Raw genomic sequence first — 18,520 nt, forward strand, 5'->3', positions numbered from 1 at the left:
TATCACAGTGTTTTCTTATGTAAACTCTTCACGTTTTATAATTTAGAATGTGAAACTTAAAAGAGGAAGAATCCCTTTGAGCATCACATGTCTCAACACCATCAGTTACACAACTTGTCTAGGGTGTGTCAAACAAATTTGCCCTCAGGGGCCATTAAAGCATTTTAGTATGGTTCCTTTTGCAATGTTAACTGTCAAGTGTAAAATTCATACTACACTGTTTGGAAATTTTCATCTCTATTTTTTGCCAGAAATCATTCTACATCTTCCTTAACACCTTGGGTGCTACAAGAAAACTTTGAAAGAATCAGGCATGCACTCATTCTACTCTGCCTTAACTCTAGAAATGACTGCAAAACAACCCAATCCAGGGATTTGCAAGGCGCCTATACTTTTGGGACCTCTGTGTTAGTTTTCTGGGCTAAAAACAAGCTTGTAATGTGAACCCCCCCACACACACCAAAGTACAGATGTACCTCGGAACAGAATCTGTTCCGGAAGTCCGTTCAACTTTCGAAAAATTCAGAAAACCAATTGGTTCCCGATTGCGCAGGTACGCAGGAAACAATAGCAGAAGCCGCACCACACGTTTGGCTTCCAAAAAAAGTTTGAAAACCAGAACACTCACTTCCGGTTTTTGATCATTCGGGAGCCAGAACGTTTGACTCCCAAGGTGTTCAGGAGCCGACGTACGACTGTAGTTGAGAATGGATTGGTGTCCTTTAGCTGCTTTTCTTGGCAGCCTGATAGGCATTTATAGCTGGATGGTGTGTGTGTTTCACACACCAAGTGTTGGATTCTCTTGCCTCTCCTGGCCAGGACGCAGTAATGTTATTATTGTTGGTATCTGTCTTGGGAGACAATCGAGGAGTACACATTTGGGGGTGAAGTCAAACCATTGGAGAGTTACAGTTCCTGCTGTGGCTGCAGAGACCGATACAGGAGAGACATATTTTGCTGCAGCCGGGGCAGAGGAAGGTGTCTGGCTGTGCTGATGCAGATCCACTATGGCATTTCTGCAGGGGGTTGGATTAGATGACCCTTGGGATCCCATCCAACTCTACCACTCTGATTCCATGGTCACTGTTGAATTCTGGACCAGATATTCAAAATATTCAAATCTGGCCCCACAGTGTAAAAATTGAAATTGCAGGAAGTACAAAAAGTATACCTTTCCTAAACTGGAAGCTACATCAATCCAGCTGCAATAGGGGATTGTTGTGTTTGTGTTATATGTAAACACTGTTAATGGGAGCAAGAAGGAAGAAGAAAAGTTGTGTCTACATTATAACCAACATTTTAAAATCAGAGTTTTATATATTGATTTGTGGCATAAGCTGATTTGAAGCTTACAAGTGAAAAAGTCCCAGTTCACATCCAATCTCCTGCAAAGGGGTGCTTACTATGTGGGGCAGTTCATGGCCATGACATTCATCCACCATTCATCTGGCTTTGCTTTAGGATGTTTGCACGTCTTCCTGTTAACCATTTGTTTGCCCCACATTTCCCCCAGTGCCTTTCTCCATCGCTTTCCAGACTGCAAAGTTCATGTTCTAAAGTCGATTTGTTGCGCTGGGCAACAGGGCATGCATGTGCAAGCCTAAAGTTTTGGTATGCGCTTGAATCCCTCCTGCCAAACAGCCTGGAGGTAACCTGCAAAAGTGATGATGCCGCGACTCCCCGACGCAGACCCCCTCCCCTCCTGAAGATGTTGCCCCTTCAGACATGACTTGAGAACATTACACAGTGCACAAATCAAGCGTGTGGGGTTTTTTTCCCCCTTTTCCTTAATCGGAGGTAACATGACGCAGCGCAGCCGTTGCATAACATGCTGAGAAGCGGAGCTCAGCCATGTGCTCGAGAACAATCGGATTCTTTCACCGAAGGGAAGCGGCAGGCAATAAGCGAAGCGCCTCCGACGCCCCCGGTCTCGTGGACGGGGATTTCCTCGCATCCATCCCCACCCCCGGCAACCCACTCGGGAATGTTTCCAATCAGCCCCACATTGAGCGGTGATCTTGCGACCCCTCTCCGTGGCTCCGCAGCATCTAGCCAAAGCTCTTTGGAGCGGCGCACGGCAGAGGGAAGCCCCCTTTCCCAAAGCGTCTCGCCCCCCCCCGCCCCACCATGCCTGCGAAGCCCAGGCTGCCGCCGACTGCGCCCCAGTGGCTGTGCGGCTGGACTCCGGCGCCGCTCCGAATTCGCCTTGGCCGGATCTGGCGGAGAAGGCGGTGCAGGGCCGCTCCCTCCCCCGGGCGGCTGAGCCGCGGGGCCCGGCGGCGCCTCGCCTCGCTCCACCTTTGCAACGCCCCGCCCGCCTGGCGCAGCCAAGCAGGTACCGGGGCGCCGCCGCCGCCGCCGCCGCTGCCACTGCCCATGTGCCCCGGGCGCGCCGGAGGAGAAGGCCCCGCGCCGCCCGCAGCATGACCAACCTCGACCCGCTGCTCCGCCCGGGCAGCCCGAGAGAGAGGCGAAACGTAAGGAGCCCCGCCGCGCGGTCCCGGGTGCGGAGCCCGGCGCGCACAGCTGCACTCCACGTGGCTTTTCCGCGGCTCCCCCCCCCCCCGCGCGCAAGGCGGTTTGGGCCGAGGGCGTGCGCGGAGGTCGCCGGGCGCTTGCATTTCCCGGGGCGGGAAGGCGGGACGGGGCGCGGAAGAGACGCTCTTCTGATGGGTGGCAGGTGGCGAGAGCGCGGCTGCCCTCTCTCTGGATCCTGGAAAGTGCGCTTTGCACGAGCTCAGAGGCCAGCGTCCCAACCTGCGGCTGCGCGCGCGCGTTTCAATGGGGAGATTCTGGCACGGAATAATCCCCCGAGACAAAAGAGCCGGCGCGATCCCTTGGGGACTCGTCCTGCGCCAGCCCGGCTCTTGGCCGGTTCCAGTTCGCTGGGGGGGGGGGAGTGGGGCTGGCCCAGGGCTCCAAGCAACATTCAGAGGGGCAGCGGGACTCGCACCAGAGCCCTGCAGAGGCGGACTTCTCCCCTTTCCAGGGAGCTTTGGCGCAACAGCTGCTGGATAGCAGAGCTAAAAATACTGCCCGGCGCAGGGCACTCTCGCCCAAGGAGAAGCACTGTCTCGCAATGAGCTGGCTGGTTATTATTAGCCCTCTCCGAAGGGGCAGAGAGAGAGGAAGTGTAAACAGAGCCGGCAGAGAAAGTTCTCTGCTCTCGTCTTCCCTCCCACCAGCCTTAATCTCTACCTGTGAGCTCCACTAAGCCCTTGGCTTAACCCTTTAGCTGTCCTTCCCTCAGTGCTTCTTGTGAACGAGCTGCAGTTCAGCACACCCCCCCAGGATTAGGCTTGCTTCTCCCAGGGCAGCCGGAGACATTTTGCAGCCTCCAGAGGAGCCCAGCTGGCTTCCCTGGTCTGCCAGGGCCAACGCTGAACATTGTAAAATTGGGGGTGGGGAGGAATTTGTACAGTGGTACCTCGGGTTAAGTACTTAATTCATTCCAGAGGTCCGTTCTTAACCTGAAACTGTTCTTAACCTGAAGCACCACTTTAGCTCATGGGGCCTCCTGCTGCTGCTGCGCCGCCGCTGCACAATTTCTGTTCTCATCCTGAAGCAAAGATCTTAACCCGAGGTACTATTTCTGGGTTAGCAGAGTCTGTAATCTGAAGTGTATGTAACCCGAGGTACCACTGTATTTTGCTTGTCTTGCCTTAAGGTGTGCCTTTACTGGTCTTTATGTCTTTATCAGCATAGTATGCATGAACAGGAACAGTACCATACATCTACCCCTGCAGAATTTTGACAATTACTGGTGTAACATGTGCACACACCATACATTTAAAGCACATTCTTCCACCCAAGAATCCTGGGAACTATTGTTTGTCTCCCACAGAGCTGCAGTTCCAGAGCTGCAGTTTAGCAAACTACAGTTCCCAGAATTTTATGGGGGGGTATTCTTTAAATCCGGAGTGCATATATGTAATCAGCGGTTAAAGGAATAAGCTAGGAAGTTCTCCCTTCAAATCATGATGAGGATGAGCCTTAAACTTTCCAGCTGCCTTGTGCACACACCCGTCCTCTGAGCCACACTCCCTGTTTTACATGCAGGGCCACAGCTGTGGGGAGGGCTCAGGGAGATTCCAGGTATCTTCCCCAAATTTTCAGTTTATTTTTAAAATAAAAGCCCTTTTATATGTGCAGATTGTATTGTGAATGAACCTGCAGTGCCTGGGCAACGAGGGCAAAGAAACTGCAATAATTGATAAGCATTGGGCCCTTATTTTTAAATTTCAGAAAATAGCATGTTATTTTAACTGTATTTAATTAGATCACTTTAAACTTTGGTTCTGCTGCTCTGGTTCTTCCAAGCAGTAGTGGGCAGCCTGGTGGGCTGGCCGTGCTCACTTGACCTTTGGTCAGTCATGTTTCTGGTGCTTGCCAGAAGGTAGAAGGGGTGGGGAGGGCGGGAGGTCATCACAGCGCACCTCCCACCGCCTTGCCCCGTCCCCCTCTCATCCAGGATAAGGTCAAGTGAGAGCTGGCATCTCACCACACCATCTGCTCCTGTTCCAAGTTCTTGAGTCCTTTCTCTGAGTCCCCCCACTCAACGCCTTGACTTTTGATGTCCCACAGAGATCATTGTTGTCTCCCATCGATGTGAATGTGCTGGGAAAGATTGGACAGCAATTTTAGAGTGCATTGTTATCAATATGTGGGTGGCATGCAGATTTCTCCTTTCTATAATGTGATAACTCAGAAAAAAATCAGTTATCTGAGTGGCGAAGAGGACCTCCCCAGGAACAGGGGTTCAGATTGTTTTGAATTGCATAGCTCTTCCCTTAAAAACAGCAACAACACAGATTTGTAGTTTGGGGTCCTTCTGGCTCTTGTTTTTGCTATGTCCTGTTCAAAGTGGCTATAGCCAGGGTGGTTGGTATCTGACCAGCTTCAGGTGGTGCACCAACTATTCCTGTTCCTTGAGAGGTCAGGCCTAGCCACGGTGGCACATGTCTCAGTCACATGTGATTTCAGAACAGAACATAAAAAATGGCAGCATGCTGATCAAAACAAAGTTTTGTGCCCTGTTTAAACGGCAGAGTACTTTTCTGATTAAAATAAAGGATATTGTCAATCACAAGTACTGTTTAATTGGAACCTCTGCATCTTTTGAAGAATGTGGAGTAGTGAGTTTCACCTTACAACAATCCTTCAAGGTTTGTTAAATTTTGTCTGTGCCATGGAAATACTGGCCCGTCTTAAGGTATCAATCTCATCCTCCATCTGCCTTCTATTTATTTATTTGTATGTATGTATATCATGCATTTGAACACCCAGTGTTGGTGCTTTGCTAACAAACTATGACAGGCTATTATTAGCACAAAATCTGGACTTTAGGCTTGGTGAAACACAGTATGCTGAGTTCATGGTTACCAGCAATCAGATACATTACCTATGGACTTTTCATAACTCTGCTCTGTTGTCACTTTAATCAAATCCATCACCATGACAATAGGTCGGCCCAAATGATCTGCAATGGACAGGTGCCAGGAAACTGGCGAAAGCTGAGCTGTTACATAGCTAAAGTGAAGATTTAGCCGCTCTCTGGAAATGGCTGCTTGAAAAACACTTCTACGAAAATCTGTATGAGACGACAAAGCACAGTCAAAATCTCATTTCTAATCTGAAACTCTCAGGGAGTCTGCTCTAATGCTGACAGTGGATTAGAGCAAACAAATTGGTGTGGGCATGTTTCTAGGCTGTCTAGCTACTCATTAAGAGAAAGTTACACATTTTTAAATAGCATTTAAGACGTTTTTTATCCTGCCCTTCAGCCAACTGGTTCCCATGGTGCTTTATGACACAACCTTACGAGACAGTTCAAAAGTGGTTGTGTTTCTTTAATAGTTTAATAAAAGCTTACTTTGACAACTACAGAAGCTTGTGGGACTGCGGAAAGGTTCTGAGGGCATTTTGCCAATACTCTTATGGAAAATGGCAGGGCCAGGTTGGGATTTGCAAGTTTTGAAGAAATTTCCAAGAGCATGTTGATCAAAAGTTGCAAGTCGTAAGCTTGGATCAGGACATGAGTCGGGTCTTGTTCATTAATGTGTGAGGACCAATTAATGAGTGAAATGGCTAGTTTAGGACATGTGTTTGAAGCTGATTTGGGTCAGCTATATTACTGTGACAGGAAGTGGAAATGAATGCAGATTTATTTAAATGCATTTACTTGTTTGTTTGATTGATTTCTCAGTTTAAAGGCTGAGCAATGAGCAACATCCGTACATAATATGCTTGTGCAAACATTTTGAAGAAGATATTTTCAGTACCTGCTACGCCAGAATATTTTAGTTAACTAGAAGAATTTATGTTTATGATGTCTTTTGATTATGAAAGACGATATAATAATGTTTTAAATACAGATGCTTATTCTAAAATTATGATTTCTTATTGTACTAGTTATAGCTCATATAGAATTTGGCAGGGTATTTCCCCCCCCCCCCCCAATCTTTATTTCTACAAACAGTGCTCAAAAGATACGGTACTTGTTCCAAAGGCTGGGTTTTAAAGCATCCTTTGTTGTAAAAACTGTAAACCATATTTTTCTTAAAAGCCATGTGTGATTTGGCCTTACATGGTCTCCTCTTTTTCCTTTGAAAAGAGTGAATGGGGCAACTCAATTAGATGGGGCGGCATAGAAATAAATTATTATTATTATTGATTAATTTACAATAACTCAACCGTTTCCATTTTTCTTTTTTCATGTTAGGACTGGTCTGCTAGTCTCATTGTTGCTTCTTTGGCCGGAGCCTTTGGGTCCTCTTTCCTGTACGGCTACAACCTTTCGGTAGTGAATGCTCCAACCGTGGTGAGTGAATAAAAGTTCTCAAACCTCTAAGTCCAGGTTGGCCCAGTTTGGTGCAATCTCTCTTGTTACATATGGGATTGTTAGTTTGATGGAGAAACAGAATCTTACTTTATCAACCGCCAGCCACTGCAATTTATATACATAGCACATCAAACTTAGAAAGTTACCGAGTTAACCATTATACAAATTTGAGTCTTAAGTGCCATAGTGACCCTTATTTTCACGTCAGCTGCTGAAAAATTTGTGGACTTGATTGTCACCTCATTGTCTCAGCCTGCAAGGGAGAAAAGCCACGTCAAAATCAGCTAAATGCCCTAGTGAAATTATTATAGTGGAGTAATGAGCTCTTTCCACAAATATCTGTAAAAGGAGTTGAAATAGCAATACCATCACTACTTGGACTTTTGACAAAAAACAAGCATAGTTTTATTATTAATTTATCCTCGCTTACTTTGCATCATACCAAATATCTTCTAATATTCAAAACTAAATAAACTACAAACCTTGTTGTAGCCATTCATTCATTTATATTTTTTGTAATTAAAAGGAACCATGCCCTAAGTCCAGTAGAGGGCAATATAACCACAACATTTCACATGTATAAAAAATTTTTAGTACAGTAGAAGCTCGGTTGTCGAACCTAATCCGTTCCAGAAGACCGTTCAACTTCTGAAACATTCAACAACCGAGACTCAATGGACATTGACAAAATCAATTGGAAAAAAATGGGGAAACGCACCTCGGAAGCCATTCAACTTCTGAGGCACGTTTGAAAATGGAAGCATTCACTTCCAGGTTGTCAGCATTCAAAAGCAGAAACGTTTGACTTCCAAAGCGTTCGACAACCTAGGTTCCACTGTATGTTTATTTCTCGTATTTCTTACTTCCCAGGACAAGTCACATGAACTAAAATACAATCACAAAATAAAGCATAATCAAAGTATAAAACAAGAACAATCTTTGTCACCATCATCATTATATTTGTACCCCCACCCATCTGACTGGTTTGCCCCAGCTACTCTGGGTGGCTTTCAACAGATATAAAAACACAATGAAACATCAAACATTACAAACTTCCCTATACAGGGCTGCCTTCAGAAAGTCGTAGAATTGTTTCTCTCTTTGACATCTGATGGGAGGGTGTTCCACAGGGCAGGTGCCACTACCAAGAAGGTCCTCTGCCGCATTCCCTGTAGCTTCACTTCTCACAGTGAGGGAATCACCAAAAGGCCCTTGGATCTGGATCTCAGTACAGTCATACCTCGGGTTGAAGTTGCTTCAGGTTGAGCGCTTTCGGGTTGTGCTCTGCAGTGACCCGGAAGTAACAGAATGCACTACTTCCGGGTTTTGCTGCTTGCACATGCACAGATGGTCAAAATGACGTCATGCGGAAGCAGCGAATCGCGGCACGCGCAGACACGGGCTGCGTTTACTTCAGGATACGAACGGGGCTCTGGAACGGATCCCGTTTGTATCCAGAGGTACCACTGTATCTGGACTAAGTGATGGGGGTTTAAACAGGGCTGAGGCCATTTAGGGCATTAAAGGTCAGCACAAACACTTTGAATTGTGCTCGGAAACATATTTTGAGCCAATGTAGATGCTTTAGGTCTGTTGCTATATGGTCCCAGCGACCACTGCCAGTCAGCAGTGTAGCTGCCACATTCTGCATTAATTGTAGTTTGCCAACAAAGGGATACGCCAAAGCGATGGTATCAGCAATATACAAAATACTACTCCAAAACCCCACAAACCCCCTAGACGCAATCAAAAAACAATGGGAGGACGACATAGGCTATGAGATTAACCCCACCCAGTGGACCAGAATAAACCCCACCTTAAATCCATATCAACGAAAAGGAAAGAACTCACTCTGAAACGCACCTACAGGTGGTACCTAACAGCAAGAAAACTAGCACTAATGCACCCAGGAACCTCACCTAAATGCTGGAGAGGGTGCACCTCCACAGGCACATACCTCCACATGTGGTGGGAATGCCCCAAAATCCAACTATTCTGGACAACAGCCATACAAGAAATTTTTAAAATAACTAAGCAAGTACTAGAAATCAACCCAGAATTGGCCCTGCTAAACATCTTCCAAGACAATAACGCCCATTTACATCACAAAGAACTCATAACCCACCTGCTCTCAGCAGCCAGAAACACCATAACCAGACACTGGAGAGACCTGTCAGGAGTAAGCATGGAGCAATAGTACCGAATAGTATGGGAAATAGCCCTACTAGAAAAATTAACCAATTAACTGAAACTGACACAGGGACAAATAGAAGAAGATGCCTTCACCCCGGTATGGCTCCCCTTTATCACATACACAGCCCAGCAAGACAACAAAAATCCACCAATAGCATATGAATCAATATGGCTAACCTGATCCAAAACACCCACCCACCCCACTCTCACATGAAAACAAAGACCACCACAGCCAACCACAAATGAATAACCACACCCCAGGCCAACCCCAACCTCTCACCACCAAAGGAACACAAGCAAACAACAAAGAACCTGCACAAGCGACGCTGACACCAAACCCTACACATATATTCAGTAAAACAGAAACATCGCCACCCGACCCCATATGCACTCCGCTTCCTTCTCTTTCCCCCACATATTTTCATGGCATCATTAGATTGCTACTATGCTTTGATTAAACTTATTTTCCATGTCTAGCTAAAAATGGGTTTCGGCAATCGGCCTCGCTTGTCTTGCCCTGCTATCAGCTCTATCAGCCATGCAAGTGGTTTGCTGTGAGTACGTTGATTCTTTTTAAGGAGGGGGAAATCCCTGGCAGGGCAGATGCCATTGCCCTTGTAAAAAGGTGGTTTTCCTAGGGTGAGGCTCATCCATTGCACTTGCAGGTATGCTGACCCCTACGATTTCTCCAAACATGGGAGAGTCAGCTGCATAATTTCTTCCTTTAAAGGAGAAGAAGATAAACTTCTAGGTCTGGTGTTGGTGTTTCTCTGCAGTCACAGAAGCAGGCACCAGTGGCTCTGCCGTGAGTTGTTTTTGGTGGTGAAGCTGTTGGCAGATTGTGACAGTGGCTCATAGGCAGCAGAATAGTACATCATGTGCTTTTGGCAGAGGGTGGGACTGTCATTCCCTCAGAACAGACTCCCCCCCCCCATCAATAAAGGAAAAGCCAACCTTTACTGACTAACACAACTAACAACTCAGTCTTGGACACTCCTGAGTACAAAGAGACTTCTAGGTCAATCCACACAGAAAGGAGAGAAAGTTGTACCCCAGAATGAAGAACAGCAACAGTGGGGAGGGGAGGGCTGAATTTGGGTGGAAGGGGGGGCATAGGCACAGAAGAGGAGTTAAAAGACAGGGGAGAATGAGATAACTCAGAACCCATGATACATTGCAAATACAGCAGTGCAAAGGCATGTAATGGATTTAGAAACCCTTTTTGTGTTACTATTGTGTAGTGGAAAAGCAGGTTTTAGTTTCACATAAGTTGACTTGTCACCCGGTCAGTAGAAATGTGAATATGTTTCCATGGGAAAAGTGAAGACACAAACGACCTACAAGGCAATTTGTGAGATGGATTATCCCATAGTTACTGGCTCATCCAGGAGCTCCAGGATTGCTTCTATGCCTGGAAGACATCCCACTCTCCAAAAAAAAATAGCAGGCAAAAAATGTCCTTTGATATAACCTTCTAACAGGCACCTAATAGATATTGTTCTCAAACTTGCAGCTACAGAAGCTGATTTAGCAGATCTTACTGCTGCAAAATGCACTCGTTCTGGAAGCCTCAGTAGTTCCACAGCTACCAGGAAGCAAATGGAGAATTGATAGAAGAGTTTGCTCTGCTTTGGGCCTCATATTCTCACCCTCATTGCTCCTGTGGCAGAGTCTGTCGCTTTGGGGAGTCCGAGTTAACATCAATGATGCTCTATTGGATGTATGGAGTGACCTCACTTCCTGTGTGTCCTTTTCTGCCCTTCCTATGGATTTCATACCCACTGGCTCTCTGCAGTCCACCAGGCTTCACTTAATGCTTACTCTATGTTCTCCTTTAAAAACAATTATTCAGCTCTCCCAACTTGGCTCAGATGCTTGTTTGCTTTATTATTTACTTACTCATTTTTATCCTGCCCTTTGCCTATCAAAACCATTGGGTGGTTTCCACTTCCATAAAATATAGCACCTTGTAAAATACAACAATAAAATGGGAGGCCATTGTTGAAACGGCAGTGACTCCCAGGCTTCTAGAGTTCGCATAGAAACACCTGGAAGTGGGGTCCCTCTCCCAATGTCTAGCTGACATATGCCTTTTCCTCTGTGGTTTTGGCTTCTTTGACTGGCTGTTGTGTTCTGCTATGGTTTATTTTTACTCCATCCTCATTTAAGCCATTAAAACACTTTCACCCTCAGACCCTGGGAGCCAAACGGGATGTTCCCAAGCTTGTTGGCTTTCTCTCAGAGGTCAGTTTAACAGCTGCTCTGCAACCTTTTCCATAAGTACCAGGAGTCTGGCTCCATTCTCGGCTGCTGGCTCTGAACATCAAAAAAAGGTAGCGGAGCAACTTTTAAACTCACCCCTGGGGGAATGCGGACAGAAGCTGGCGAGCATCTGGTTTGGGAAGAATCTTCCCTAGGAAATGTAGCCTGCTGTTTGGAAACAAATTGAGAGCATATGGGTTTTCAGATGGAAATCAGTCAGTCTTGCATTGCATCACAGCAGTTAAAGCTTAGCACATACCTGCCAGAAGCAGTGTGCCGGGTTCTGCGTGCCCAGCTGTTTCTGATAGTAGCACATAGTATAGTTTGCTATTATTCAGCTGGAATGCTGGAATTAGTCATGGTGCAGTTGTGTTTATCTCGCACCTTTGACCCCATTACTTGCACTTTGCTTGCTGGTGAAATCCATTACATGCTTCAACAGCTTATCCAGTAAACATTGGCAGTAGTACATTCAGCAGGTGATATCTTTGGCCTCTCTCCTGTAGAATTGTGGCAGGTTAGGTGGCTGTAAGAAACAGGTACTTTTACTGTACAGTACTTTTATCATGCTACCAACAGCAGCACCAGTCCCTCCAGTAGCAACCTGAGGGATGAGTGCTTTTCTGTCTAGAAGTGAAATGCGGGCACCCAGAAGTATTTGTTCAATCCACTCCCAAGGGCAGCCTTTGCCAACCTGTTTTTTGGACTATAACTCCTGTCAGCCCCAGGCAGTTCCAGGTAATTACATAACCTCTATCAGTACATTCCGGGTGTTATTTTGGAGCAATTTTAAGACTATAAACTTCAAGCAGTGGGAATGATACAATCAGCATTGCTCTTAGAGGAAAGAAGTTTCAAACATCGGCAGCTCATAAAAGTCGTGATTTATTAATTTTCAGTATGGAGCTTGTGAGTTTCATGAAATACCACAAAATAGCAAATAGCACCATGCTATTGTAAATGGCTGTTTGGTTTGCCACCCTGGGTGTGTTGCCAGGACCGTTCAATAGTATAAATGCTTTACTATAATACAATGGTGCCCCGCAAGACGAATGCCTCGCAAGACGGAAAACTCGCTAGACGAAAGAGTTTTCCGTTTTGGAGGTGCTTCGCAAAACGAATCTCCTATGGGCTTGCTTCGCAAGACGACAATGTCTTGTGAGTTCCTGCTGGTTTTTCCCCCTTCCCCCCTTTTTTTCTAAGCCGCTAAGCCGCTTATCAGCTGATCCGATAAGCCGCTAAAAGCCGCTAATAGCGCTAATCCGCTAATCCTTCAATGGGCTTGCTTCGCAAGACGAAAAAACCGCTAGACGAAGAGAATCACAGAACGGATTCTTTTCGTCTTGCGAGGCACCACTGTATTGGACTATACTGTTAACGTTAAACACAAGATAACTGGCAGCTTCACAAAGAGCTCTGGCACATTATTGCTCAAGGATCAGCCTTCAGAAACTGCTTCCATTAAACGTTGTAGAAAAAAGCACAATCTCAATACAGTTAATAAGAGCTGGCAAAATGTCAGTCATCAGAACACACGTAGTGTCCGTGTTCATTAGTGTCTCCAGACTTTTCATTTGGCAGGATTCTTGGTCATGTGGAAAGAGCCCTCCCTCTATGCCCTGTGCTCATTCATTGTGTGCACCAATATATTAGTTTGTATTAAATTTGGGGTTTAGTTGTTGTTTTTAAGGACACAAAATATAACTTGAAATTTTTAAAAACGAAAGTATCAGTTTAAATAAACCTGACTTAAAATTTTAAATGGTAAATTTCAAATGATATTAATCTGTACTGGACATCATGGTTCTAATCACTTTAAATGTCGTTGTTTGTAGTTTGTAAAGAAGTTTTACAATGAAACTTGGGAAAGAAGATATAACCAGTCCATACCAGAAGATACGGTTACCCTGCTCTGGACTATATCTGTTTCTATTTTTGCCATTGGTGGGCTTGTGGGGGCTTTAATTGTTACTCCAGCTGTCAAGTATTTTGGCCGGTAAGCAAATAAATGTGTCTTGTGACTTCCTTTTCTTTTCTTTTGTAATATGATGACTCAAAAGCAAGAAAAACAAATGCTTTTCTCTACTTCTTTTTACTTCAGAACTCTTTATGCAAGACTCTTGCCTTTAAAAATGTAAAAATGGTTACATTGACACCAAGTAATAACTTATATGAAGAAATGAATGAGGTTTTTAAAAAATAGAAATAGAAGGGTTCCCCCTTCTATATGGTCATGCTGCTTCTTTGATATTTGGTCTTATTAATGAGCTAATTTTTATGATTTAAATGTTACCAATAACGCAAAAGTGGAAAGCTGCATGTTTTGTGCTGTATCTTTCATGCTGCACTGAACATTGTCATATTGTGTGTGTCTGTGAGAAGATGCTCAGTCGACCACTTCCCTATTGGAACATCAGAAAATCACCTTTAAAAATGTGTCATCTGAATATATGAAGCTGCCTTCAGCTGAATCAGAGAGACTTGATCTAGTTTAACAAAGTTTATCTGTGTCCCACTGTGTCTGGAGATGCCAGGATTGAACCTTCTGAATGCAAAGCATGTGATCTGCGTCCCCTGTTCAGATAGCGAGTGAGGCCATTTCACACATGATGCGACAACAAACCTGGATTAGCCACTTAAATCAACAGGGAACAATAGCCAGTACGGTTTCTCTGATGGATGCACCCTCATAGCATTGGGGTTTCCAAACACCTAGGTGAGTCGTAGTGAGAGATTTGTATCCAGGTCTTTTCTTGACAGCATTTCCAGTTCAATATCCAACATAGTGGTGAGCCTGTCAGACAGCATAGTGACAAATTGTGCACATAGTGATAAATGAAGAAGAGTTGTTTCCAAGAAACTGTCTAGATCTAAAACCGTACATCCTACGTCCTCAATCTGGTACTGAAGTACTCATATCTTTGTAGTCAGTCGTGGGCAGAAGGTACACTGGAATCTACAGGTGATTTTGAAGAAGATTAGCAAGGATTTCTGACCCCCAATTAATCTGTCTGTGACTGATGGCTGGCTGCACCTTTCCATCTAAGTTAATAAACATGCACATTGGAGTATGTTCACAAAGGGCCAAACCGTACTTCAAGTTATGTACTTTGCTAGACACATTACAGTATCTTTGAAGTGCATGGTGTTTTTTCAGCCGCTTCAGTGCCTGTGTTTGGATAGTTCCTGGAGGTCGTAGGTGCAGCTGCCTTGCATTTAAGAACCAGCTGTGTCTTTAAAGGCACAACGATGCACTACAGAGACATGGGGCTGCCACCCAAAATGGCTGCCCTGTGTTGAGCTTGCCCACGATCTCTTGAGTCCACCATTACCTCATCCAGATATCCTTGTGCCATGTGTTTTCTCCTCCCATGCCAGCAGATGCAGATGTGGAGAAGCACACAGATTGATGTCATAAGGCTTGTGCAGCAGATGTTCCAGAGGGTGAGGGAAGGACCTGGCATAAGGCCACCATTTTGCCAAGTGACTGGTGTTTCTTGCAGCATGTAGTTTCACCTTTGCTATGCCCTTGCCCATTGATTCAGTGAAGAACGCCTGTTTAGTGCATCTTTGGTATATAGCATGAAGCAGGCCACCTTTGACTTCTGTCTTGTTTGCAATTGCTACTGAAGTATTTTAATCACAAATGTAATTGACTGTGTATGTGAAAAGCTGCTGTTTATCTGATGCTGCAAACATGTAATGTTGTTTTCTCTTAGGAAGCGTACACTGCTGCTAAATAATGTGTTTGCCATTGTGGCTGCCTTGCTGATGGCATTCTCTCAACTGGCAGGAGTCCTCGAAATGATTATTCTGGGCCGATTCATAATGGGCATTGATGGAGGTATGATTTTGTATATGTTGCATTTGCATGCCAAGTATATTCTGAGCAATCCCTGTTACCCCAGAGCCTGATATTTCAGTTGAACTTGCCGAGATCGAAGAAGGGTCAGAGACCCCAAATGCTTAAAAATAGAATGTATCTGCAAGAGCCAGGCTGCGGGATGCATTTTCTTGGCAGAGGATATATCAATCACGTTGTAATCCTTCTCGAAACAGAGTAGGTTAGCTGATTTCTCTGCTTATCCCTTGCGTGGGAAAGGGGATTTCCTGATCTCAAGAAGAACCTCATAACATTATATCCAGGGCATTGCAATCTTTTTGTGAACATTTTGCAAAGACCTAAAGTGCTCTGATGAATGAGCACTTCCAGGAGAACTGAGGAAAAAGTGTTCTGCAAATTACGGTCTGGTTACAGCAGAGTATACAACAGAGTGTGCAAAGGTGGGACTCCATGGCTAAATTTGAATAGTGGCTTCTTACACTTACTAAAAATATCGGAAAGTTTTCTAATTTTGCTTATATAGTTCTTTAGGAACACATGGGTTACTTTGCTGGTAAATGCTTCTGCATATGAATAAAAAATAGTGGAAAAAATCATATTAAATACTGCTAAAAATATATAATGTGCTTCATATCTTACTACATACCTATATGAAGATAGTAGCTTTAACAATGTTTGATAATATTTTAGATTTTAAACTTCTTTTACTGAAAAGCTGTCTTTTATCTCTGCCCCCTTTCACAGGTGTATCTCTGAGTGCCCTCCCTATGTATTTGAGTGAAATTTCACCCAAACAGATCCGTGGTTCGTTAGGACAAATTACAGCAATCCTCATCTGTGTCGGTGTCTTCAGTGGACAAGTTTTAGGACTACCTGAGATATTTGGGAAGGTTTGTCATATTCTGAATTGCACTTTTGCTGTTGTAATGAAGCTGAGTTAGAATCCTAGAATTGTACAGTTGGAAGCGCAGCTGTGAGACATCTGGTCCCGACCCCTTTGCAATGCTCAGCGCAGGGGGGAGATACACCAGACAGCACTCAAGGCAAAGTATTGTCCATGACAACTGTCCTTAGCCACAAACAAATATTTCCCCCAATAACCAGATTCTCCATAGCTCAGACAGACACATAGTTCCCCTTCCAATTTCCAAACTCCCACAAGGGTAGAATTCTGCAGTACTAGGCAAACAGTAAATAAGAAAGCTGCAAAAGAGCTATCCCCATGCATGTGCTCATAAGTTCAATATTTACTGACTAGAGGAACACGAGGGCACATAAGGGGTGGGACAGCGGCTGCAGAACTCTTCTCAGTTTGGGTGCAACCGGCCATTAGCATGGAAAGGGAAACCCCAGTAACAGTGGCATGTGACCGAAGGTGCAGGTCATCAGCTGCAAATTCACCCTTAAAACCTTTGGAGCAAACAGCAACTATTCTGGCCAACTATAAATGATAAGTGAGCAAAGCAGTTGAAGTGCAACAAAGGTCTGAATCAGGTTAGGAGTTTCCCTTCTGGAAGAGCACACAGGTCTTGGATATAGCAAGCCTAACTTCAGACGGCAACGGATAACAGGCGTTATGACCACATGATGGCGATATTGCTCTGAGTAAATGCATCTGATACGTTGAGCGGTTTTTTTATCTCAATATGTTATTCTTTATTCATTTATTCCGGCATTGATCTTTAGTGTCCATATATAGCAGATGCATGGAATTGGAATGGGTAAAAAGTGTGAGGCAGCTTGAGATTAAGTGGCGCCCTAGGCAGACATCTGAAACGGGATGTGAAGTTGAAAGGGATCAAAAACAATCTGTTAAATGCAGCTCCCTGCTTCAAGGCAAGACAGTCCCCCCAAAGAGGAGGCTTTTGTCAGGGGCTTTGAGGTCCTCTCTGCAGCCACAGCATCCTTTTCGTGCTTCACTCAGATTCTTCATCTTCACAGCTAGCAAGCTATGCCCTTGAAGGACAAGGGGACTCTCCTGAAAACCTCTGCAGCTACTTCAACTCATTCCTTAGCCAGGCAAAAAGTGTAGAAGTTGCAGTTTGCAACCAAGGAGAATGTTTGGGCTGGCGTAATTTGTTGGCTGGGGGCAGCGGGTAACTGTTCTGGAATGTGGGGAGATTTTGGAGGTCAACCACATTATGTATTGAACAGGATTTGTATACTGCTTAATTGTAAATAAAGCCTCTAAGCAGGTTAGCAAAAATTAGCAATGGGTGATATTCAATGCTAGTCCTACTAAGAGTCCTCACTGAGTTTAATAGATATGAATAACACAAATGTGAGCAAGTCTATTCTGAATACAAACCCATATATTCTGGAAAGCTGTTTGTTCACTGTGTGTTTAAGAGGACCCCTCTTAAGATATCATAACCAAATTTTGCATTATGGAAGGGCAGGTTTTTGTCTATGTTGGTATGCAGTTGGGTACCATTTTCCGACTCTTTCAAAACTTCATTGATTTTAATTTCAAAACTGCACTGCTTTTTTGGTTAAGGGTAGAAATAAGTTTGTTTGTTTAAAAATACAATTATGTATAAAATCAAAAGCTAACATATACATTATGAACTAAAATTAGAGATTAAAATACATGTCATCTTCACATGTCTAGGTAGGTTGCCTAAACAAAAAGGGGTTTAGCAGGTGCTGAGGCGAGTACAGCAAACATACCTGCCTAAAGTCAATAGGCATGGAGTTGTAAAGACTGTCGCACTAAAAGACTGTGGGTAACTCTTGACGTACTCTTAAGTGGAGCTCAGGACCTGGTACGTGATGTAGGTACTGTTGAACCAGTTGGTAGCACTATCATAGTTGCATGAGGGTAGGCAATTGCCAAGAAAATCCCAAATAGTTTTTAGATACCAAATGTGAGGGGACTGAGAAGCAGAAAGTTGACAGGGGAAAGTCATGACTCAGGAGGGTCTCCCAAATGCTTGAGAGTTGTTTAGAACCACAATATTACAAGCTCAGCTAGAAGGCATACTGAATGCCACAGGTGGCTACTCAGCCCTGGGAAAGGGGGAAAATAATAATAACAATAATAATAATAACAATTTATTATTTATATGCCGTCCATCTTAATGGGTTCCCCTGGCTCCGCTGGGTGGCTTCCAACAAATTAAAACACAGTATGATTGGGGACAGCGTTAGTGAAGGGAAACACACAGGCAAGTTGTAAAAAGACAGACTAGTAGAGATAAATGGTGAATAATATAGCATTGAGAGCTAAGCGGATGGTCAGCATGTTTTTACATGAGTAGAATGTGTCCTTTTATTTAAAATGCATCTCTGGATTATTTGTGGGGCATAGGAGTTTGTTCATATTTTCCTCCAAAATATAGTCTGCCCCCTCACAAGGTCTGAGGGACAGTGGACCGGCC

The 18,520-nt window shown here is 44.5% G+C and overlaps 1 protein-coding gene across 2 annotated transcripts in view; it reads left to right on the forward strand.

Moving 5' to 3' along the window:
- SLC2A9 (solute carrier family 2 member 9) overlaps positions 1 to 18,520 on the forward strand; it is a 52,091-nt gene that overhangs the window by 2,430 nt on the left and 31,141 nt on the right. The window contains exons 1-5 of one of the 2 annotated variants that reach the window (XM_082238557.1): positions 2,015 to 2,477; positions 6,722 to 6,820; positions 13,132 to 13,292; positions 15,016 to 15,140; positions 15,885 to 16,030. In XM_082238557.1, the coding sequence (XP_082094683.1) occupies positions 2,424 to 2,477; positions 6,722 to 6,820; positions 13,132 to 13,292; positions 15,016 to 15,140; positions 15,885 to 16,030 (585 nt within the window). In that variant the 5' untranslated portion in view covers positions 2,015 to 2,423. Of the gene's footprint in view, positions 1 to 2,014; positions 2,478 to 6,721; positions 6,821 to 13,131; positions 13,293 to 15,015; positions 15,141 to 15,884; positions 16,031 to 18,520 lie in introns of those variants that run through there. The other variant, XM_082238556.1, reaches the window with a different exon arrangement.

This window comes from Podarcis vaucheri (assembly GCF_965113315.1).
Source record: "Podarcis vaucheri genome assembly, chromosome: 9".
In the NCBI taxonomy this organism is placed as follows: domain Eukaryota; kingdom Metazoa; phylum Chordata; class Lepidosauria; order Squamata; family Lacertidae; genus Podarcis; species Podarcis vaucheri.